The 8592-nt window shown below is 41.3% G+C and overlaps 1 protein-coding gene across 2 annotated transcripts; it reads left to right on the top strand.

Annotated features, from left to right (window-relative positions):
• Positions 1-836: 836 nt before the first annotated feature.
• On the top strand, positions 837-8302 carry LOC101743740 (fatty acid-binding protein 1). 2 transcript variants are annotated; one of them, XM_062673072.1, is made up of 5 exons: positions 837-1092; positions 4005-4444; positions 6017-6183; positions 6634-6741; positions 8193-8302. In XM_062673072.1, exons 2-5 carry the CDS (start codon positions 4375-4377, stop codon positions 8244-8246), a joined length of 399 nt encoding a protein of 132 aa, XP_062529056.1. In that variant the 5' UTR covers positions 837-1092; positions 4005-4374; the 3' UTR covers positions 8247-8302. The 2 variants fall into 2 exon arrangements, with proteins under 2 accessions (XP_062529056.1, XP_004928853.1); XM_004928796.5 differs by having other exon boundaries at positions 844-1092; positions 4302-4444.
• Positions 8303-8592: the final 290 nt, after the last annotated feature.

Below are 8592 nucleotides of genomic sequence, written 5' to 3' on the forward strand. Positions count from 1 at the left end.
ATGACAAATAGAAAAGCCAGCTTGATTATCTATCTATCAACGCGCCAATTCATTCGTGATTTCATATTATTATCATTTCACAAGTTTCGGATCCGCTCATCGGTTTTGACTTAAAATAAAAAATTTGATAACATGTAAGTAAATTAATCATTCCGTTTATCTAAAATCTACAAATCGCATTAACAAAAAAAAAAAGTAATTGATACTTGAATATTTAAAATCTAATATAAAATTCTGACATTTGTAATCTACATATTTCATGGTATATGGGCGCAAACGCCACTATTGGCAATAATTAACATACTAATAATATATAGTTTAGTATAGTCTACGTTATTATTTATTTAATAACAAGATGAAACTGTTATTCTACCATATTTAAATATTTAGCAGACACTGTTTTGATGTGAAAATGTTCAGAATATGTTTAATGTTTATATTATTGTTTAAAAACACAAATGACTGTATAAATAATTAAATATTAACAAAGCCTAAATATCAATAATATTATATATTATAATTAACAGCAATCATTCAATTGAGTATTGTAATTGTTATATGCAAATGATGTTGGCGCCATCTATTATTAGGCTGGATAATAAAATGTTATATTACGTAAGTTAAAAGTAATTTAAGTAAACTAAATTAATTTCAGAGACATGTAAAAATCACTAAATTATGTATTGTGAATATTAAGCTACATTTTGTGAATTGTTTCACAGTAATTACATTTGTTTGTATAAAAGAAGTTGTACTTCTTGGGACTTCCTTTTCGTTATTTCTTCCTCAATCCGCTATCTACGCCATCTGTTGACACTACAATAAAAACTACGCGTGTGACAACGTCGCGAAGAGTGTGTGTAAAAACTAAAACATGGTGCCGGTGCAAAAATGAAAAAAAATTGTAATTTGTTGATCAATCAGCACACATAACTCTCGCCAGTTAGAAAATTGAATAGTGCGTCAACGAACTACTAAAACTTATCCTTTTCTCAGTCCCAAACATATTAAAATTCAAAACAGTAGTTGCTATAACCATCACAAAATGGCTAATTGTGTAAAAACTAAGACGTAGCTTTTTGTAATAAACAGGTAGGTAATGTTAATGTTTTATATAATTATATAATAGATATTGTATCTTCGTTGTAATAGATCTTATGTGTGAAAACCGTGGCGTAACGCCGACATACCTATTCCTACTTGTTAAAGTGACCATCGCTAAATGTACGCAATATTATTTGTTAAAATTACCCAAGCGCCACCTGTCGTACATTGATGGTAATACGTCTGAAATGTCAAGATTCATAAAAGACAAACATAGAACTATCTACCTATGCTTAAGTCGTCGTGGCCTAAAGGATAAGACGTCCGGTGCATTCGTATTGAGCGATGCACCGGTGACGACCATAGGGCCCTCTCAAGCTACCTCCGAAAGAAGCGTATAAGTTTCCACACTTATACTGCAACTTCCTGTGCCGTACTCAGTGTCACCCCGCGAGTTACCGTGGATGCCCCCGAGCCCTAAAAATAAAGCGCCGTGTTGCGCGCCAAAACCGTCTCCGAGCTGCTGACCCTGACATCAAGCCCTAGGCACCCTCTGTGCTGAAGGCTAAGCCTGCCTTCGTGCCGGCGCCGGTGCCCAGAGTCTCGGCCTGGGCTAAACCGTTGCCGTACATGAACACTGCTGCAACTCCCTCCGTAATTGCCCTCCCGTGACCTGCCCTCCGACCGCAAGTCCACCATCTCGCAGAAGGAGGCGGCGGAACGACAGAGGGAGAGCTCTTCCCTTTCCGCACCGATCCGTCGCCGTCGAGCCGGAGGCCGGAGGAGGGATTACGCCCATACGTCCCAGCTCCTGTAGGTGGTGGCTTCCCCCCGGCGAAAGTCAAGGGGCGACCTGAGGGGGTAGAGACCGTGCGGCGCGCTACGAGCACTCTAGCGCACCGCCAAGGAGTATTGATAATAAAGCAACCGGTTTGCGGTGTATCGCATCCCGACCCGGCAGGTTGGTTCTGGTCCGGCGGGCTATTCCGGGACACCAGCGGCATCGTCTGGATGGCCTAACGGGCTGCCGTATCGAGACTGCCGACGTTTCAGAGCCTTCGATTCGCCTCGAAGACTTCGTCGGCCGGGCGTCCTTGGGGTGAGCTGTGCCGTCTGGTTGTAGTGTTTACCGCGGTGACCCCCTTACCTCATCCGGGTTCTGACTTCGGAGGGGATCGGACGCTTGGGCGATGAGTGCAGGGGAGTCGTTTAGTGGGTGGGGCCCTGAAAACATCCTTGGGCCCGCGGTCTCGCAGTCGCGGACCAGTCCCACATACCCCGCGCGCCCTCTAGGCGCGGGACCTCGAAAAAAAAAGGCTAGCCGTCGGAGCTCCGTGGTTCGTGAGGACAGTTGACCTACACGACGACCTGGGCCTCGAATCCATCCGGAGACACATGAAGGCAGAGTCGGAACGGTACTTCGATAAGGCTATGCGTCATGATAATCGCCTTATCGTTGCCGCTGCTGACTGCTCGCCGAATCCTGGTCACGCAGGAGTCAGTCACCGTCGACGCCCTAGACACGTCCTTACGGATCCATCAGATCCAATAACCATTGCATTAGACACCTTTAGCTCTAACACTAGGAGTAGGGACCCCGGTAACCGTACTTGTCGAACTCGGCAAAGAATTCGACGTGCAACATAACCTAAACATCATCCCGCTGAGTTTCTCGTCGGGTCTTCTCAGCGGGTCGCGATTCCGATCCGGTAGTAGATTCATTCGCGAAGCAACAACTCTTGAGTTGTTAGGTCTCCTTTGGAGGCGCTCGGGTAGCTGTTACCAAATTCCACCTCTCCTGGCTGAGCCTTTGCTAGCCCACCGCCCCTGGTAAAACTGGAAACGTAGAACTGGAACTGGAACAGAAATAAAACTTGTAATATTGAAATGTTATGTTGAAATGTTTCAATATTTACACAGATTATCTATGTTTGCGTTTTAATACAATTTATTTTTTTTTTTTGTTCAGTAGGAAATCGCCGGACTTCTGCCCTCCACTGGGGATAGAGGGCGGAGCATGTCAGAGTCGAACTGACTAAAACCTCCTGTCGCTCAACAACCAACGTCCAAACCTCGCATGAGACAGAACTCATGACAAGGCAAAGGGGGGAAAGTGAAGCGTTTAGTATGGAGAACATCTCTCCCATCACCCTCCCCCTCGGGACGCCGGACTGGCGGTCGTCGGCGCCACGACCACTAGCCCTCTCGGTCGGCAGACTGTTCGAAGCCCGCCCAGATGGCGCCGGTTAGAGTGGGTTACCCTACGGAATACCCCGCTGGGCCAGAACCAGCGTGAGTCGAGGATAGCCGGCCTTCCGTCACCCGGATGCTCTTACGTAAAACGCGTGCAGAGCAGCTTGCACGTCGTCTTCTTAGGCCCCCCTCGCCGGTCCCCAGACCGACATGTGAGGGGAACCCGAAACACTTAGAGGGCCAGGGCTTGGGCGAGATCCGCGTCCCTGGCCCCCGTTCGACGGCGGCGGGATTGTGCGTCTCTCACGCGCCCCGCCGCCTCATTCTGCGAGATGGTGCACTCGCAGAAGTCGAGCATCGCCTTCCACGACTCGTCGTCGCCGAGCATCGATGCCGCAGCACTCGGCAACGACAAGTCGGTTCCTATTTTTGCGACGAGGACACGGCGCCACCCCTCCCATGCGAGGCAGGCGACGAGCGTATGATTTACCGTGTCCAAGTCGCAACCACAATGGTGGCACTCTGCCGTCGGCTCGGCTGTGATCCGATGCAGGAACTCACCGAAACAACCATGCCCAGTGAGCACCTGCGTGAGCCGGAAAGTGAGGCGTCCTCTGTCACGATTCACCCAATCCACAAGGACCGGGCGAATCGCCTCGACGGTCCTACGACCAGCCGAAGGATTTTCCTATCTAAGCTGATGATCTTGAGAGACCATTTCAGCGTACATAATATATAATAATTCCTATCTAACTTCTGTCTTTCAGTGTACAGACGTCCACAGCTTATATGCTTTCCCCAAACCTTCACAACGACAGGTCCTACCTTGCCAACTTTCAGTGAAAAATTGTAAATAAATAAGTTTCATAAGATAGTTATCATGAAAGTATACTGGAATCTAATAGTTTTCAGTTGTCATTTGATTTGATTCATCATCTTTTTTGGTAAAAACATTATATAACGCCGCTGACCGAAAATTAATTAAGGTCAGTGACGCAACAATTAATAATAATAATAATAAGTAAATTACGTATCTGATACGCCTTCTTATATTGATCGGATAGATACTGATCAATATAAGAAGGCGTATCGTAACAAATTACATTCTATTTACGTTTCAATTGGGCCGGCGTAACCATGTCTTTCTTGGGTAAAAAATACACATTAGATAGAGAAGAAAACTTCGATGGGTTCCTTAAGTTTATCGGTGAGTTTTTTTAACATATTTTCAGTGTCGTTTCTTCATCGTGTCGTTCGGTAGCTAGAACCGATTATCTGATATTAAGGTGTCGGGTTCTATAGAAATAATAACTAGGACTCTAACGTACCTTGAGACACAAATTCTAAGTCTCAAATCGTGCTCCCTTCAAAAGTGGAACTCACGACTGCTTCACGGCACTAAGGTGGTACATACAGTGCGGGCGACACGCCATGTTAATCCTCCTTCTTTAAATACGTCTTTAAAAAAACAGACACGTATCTGGATTTGCGTTTATGTTGGTTAGTCTAAGAGAATGTTATGTGAAGACAACGACAATGTGTAGACCTTCCATCGTATTATGTATTGCTCGGTAGACTGATGATCATGTACTTGTATGTATGCGAGTCTATCTTGAAAAGGTTGTTAGGTCGATTTAGATTTTTGCCATATCTCTTCTATGATAGGAGAGCAAGCGCTTGAAAATAATTAAAAAACCATTTATAAGATGCTATATCGGATTGCTCATTAACTTACTGACAACATGATATTATTTCGATACGACGATAATAAACTGAATGTAATTTGTATTGAATTAGGACATAAAAATCCCTTCACACGGTGGGTGGCGGCATTTATGTTATTGACGAGCGACCCGCCCTCGCTTCGCTTCGGAAACATTAAAACACACATGAAACAAAAAAAAAAATTAAAAAAAAAAGTAGCCTCTGTTCATCAGGGACAATGTCGGCTTCTAATGGAAAAAGAATTTTTCAAATCGGTCCAGTAGTTTCGGAGCCTATTCGAAACAAACAAACAAACAAATCTTTCCTCTTTATAATATTAGTATAGATGTCTGGTCTAGCTAATTAGCACCAGTCGAACTGTGAGATCACACCATCATTAACAGCTTTAGTCTACAACTTTTTTGTTTTTTTTATTGCTTAGATGTGTGGACGAGCTCACAGTCCATCTAGTGGTAACGGGTTACTGGAGCCCATAGACATCCACAGCGTAAATGCGCCACCCACCTTGATTTACAAGTTCTAAGGTCTCAAGTATAGTTAAAACGGCTGCCCCACCCTTCAAACCGAAACGCATTACTGCCTCACGGCAGAAACAGGCAGGGCGGTGGTAACCACCCACGCGGACTCACAAGAGGTCCTACCACCAGTAATTACACAAATTATAATTTTGCGGGCTTCATTTTTAGTACATTATGTTATTCCTTCACCGTGAAAAATTGGTACCCGCCTGAGATTCGAACACCGGTGCATCGCTCAACACGAATGCACCGGACGTCTTATCCGTTAGGCCACGACGACTTGCGTACTTATTTTCTTAAGATGTTCAAAGCCGGTGAATCGCAAAATATGTAAAATTTGTGATTAACCTATATACTTATAGTCTTACCATATAAAACATTAGACAATCTTATGACTGAATCAGACGAAGTCTAAAAGATTATTTATCTTATACGAATGTTTAAGTATTTCGTTTATAAAATAAACATTTGATTTCCATTGCTGTCTAAATGACCATTGAAGAAAAACTCAAATGGAAGGAATACAACGGTTCCAGGTCTCCCCGAAGACCAGATCCAGAAACATTCGCAGTTCAAGCCTACAGCTGTATTGACCAAGGAAGGCAACAAATACAAGTCCATCACCGTCAACACCGACGGTCCAAAGGAGTCAGTTTTTGAGTCCGGTGTGCCTTTCGACGAAGTCGTCCCAGGTGGATTCAAGGTAATCTGACAAGCTTACTTTGCGACAACTTCAATATGACGATAAATTTACAAATGTTAAATTTGAATTCCATTACGTCATCTATTCTCTGTGTTACATTGCGTGCAGTATGTTAATGATAATAACACAATACCTTGATATAAAACTACCATATTTGTATGTCTTCTGGAATTTTTCGAATAATCTCCATATTAAATTTCTAAATAAAGCAATAGATAGCAACAGTTCTAAATTTTAGTTCAATAAAACAATAGCCACTTAAGGTTAGTTGTGAATTCTGCAATGAGATATTTATAGTCCTTTATGCCGTTTGATGTGCTAATTTATAAATTTACCTATTAGCACATCAAATTATGCTTTATGCATTTACGAATGTAGGAAAAATAGTAGTACTAACTAATATTGTTGAAAATAACATTTGGAGCAGCTGAAGAAATTTACATTTTCCAGGTAAAAACCATGTACATAGTCGATGGCAACACCGTAACTCAGACTGTAGAGAATCCCAATGGCATAGCAACATTCAAAAGGGAATACAGTGGCAACGAACTAAAAGTTGTAAGTATAATTTTATCAATTGTACAATATTCGATCCTCATCCAGCCTGACCGTAAATACCTTTAAAACAAAACAATAGTATTAAATCTCGCTGGCGGGTACCAATTTTTCTAATGAAATATGTACTCAACAAATGTTCACGATTGACTTCCACGGTGAAGGAATAACATCGTGCAATAAAAATCAAACCCGCAAAATTATAATTTGCGTAATTACTGGTGGTAGAACCTCTTGTGAGTCCGCACGGGTAGGTACCACCGCCCCGCCTATTTCTGCCGTGAAGCAGTAATGCGTTTCGGTTTGAAGGGTGGGGCAGCCGTTGTGACTATACTGAGACCTTAGAACTATATCTCAAGGTGTGTGGCGCATTTACGTTGTAGATGTCTATGGGCTCCAGTAACGACTTAACACCAGGTGGGCTGTGAGCTCGTCCACACATCTAAGCAATAAAAAAAAAAATTAAAAAAAAAATTTGAATTTAGAACTTGTAATTTTGTTATGAATAATCATTGTCTTCCTATTTCCATGATAATCTATGACAGATATTATTGTAAAATTAAAACTGAATTAGATTGATAAAGAGAACCGAATTGCTGAAATACTTCAATGAAATATTTTTCCGGAAACAACAGATTTTACACAAGTATATTATTATGAATATATGACTTAGAACTATGTATGTATCTCGTCATCAACTGGGATAAAATTAAACGAAACGAGATGAGATAGGATGAAATAAAAGCTCAATAAAATGGTGGTTGTTTATTAAAACTTCAGTGAATTTTTTAGAGGAGCCCGAAAAGCTATGTCCAGCGACTTTATTTTATTATATAAGTATTCCCATATTTTTGCAATTTCACACACAGATGCTAAACGGTGAATAATATTATAGAAATAAATAGCAACCCTTGAGTCTAGCCTCGTCTAGATATACTTTATAGCGTTCGTCTGGTAACTATGTTAAATTCTCACTATTATTTTACTTTTTTTCAAATATAACGCCTTAATAACAGAAACCACACACACACTTTGTGAAGGTCACAAACGTCACCTATCTTGAGACATGAGGTCTAAGCCTCAATAGTGTATTATAACATAAATATCCTATCACCTAAGCCGGACCGCATTATTGCTTTCCGGCAAAAACCGGCATGGCAGTGCTACCACCGCGCGGGATTAAAATATACCCTGTATCTCTAGTCTAGATAGGATTTTTTAATAATTAGTTAATTTTATTATAGCACTATTTTAATCTAACTGAAACATCGAATGGCGTGCTTAGAGCGGCATGTGTCGCCTGTCCAAGAACCAAAATGGAAAATTATTGAATTAGTGACTACATCTAAACTAAAACATTTCGTTACAACATCGGTTCATTGACTCCTACAAATTTACAAAACAATAATGTAAAAAATACGTAATTTGATTTAATTAATGTTATTGTTTTTCAGACTGTCACAGCCGATAAATGGGACGGCACTGCCTATCGATACTACAAAGCTTAAATAAATTCTATTTATTTACACTTTTAACTTTTAAATACAGTTGCTACTTTATTTAATTATTCGTTTTATTTCGACACCATCCAATTCGGTATCTCTAAAGTTTAAGCGCATCCGATAATTTGGTAACCATTTCTTAGTTGGTAAGTATCCGTTACGAATAATGTGGGTAGCTGGAATGCTTGCACTTTGCTTTGATATATTTGAAGCGGACTATAAATAAAGAAGTTTTATATTTACTAGTGGTCGCCCAGTGGTCGAAATTCAACCATTGGTAAATTTAAATTATAAGTTTGAACATTATTAAGGTCTATTGTCAAAGACTATACTTCTATAATTGTAGGTTTCG

Source organism: Bombyx mori, chromosome 16, assembly GCF_030269925.1.
Source record: "Bombyx mori chromosome 16, ASM3026992v2".
In the NCBI taxonomy this organism is placed as follows: domain Eukaryota; kingdom Metazoa; phylum Arthropoda; class Insecta; order Lepidoptera; family Bombycidae; genus Bombyx; species Bombyx mori.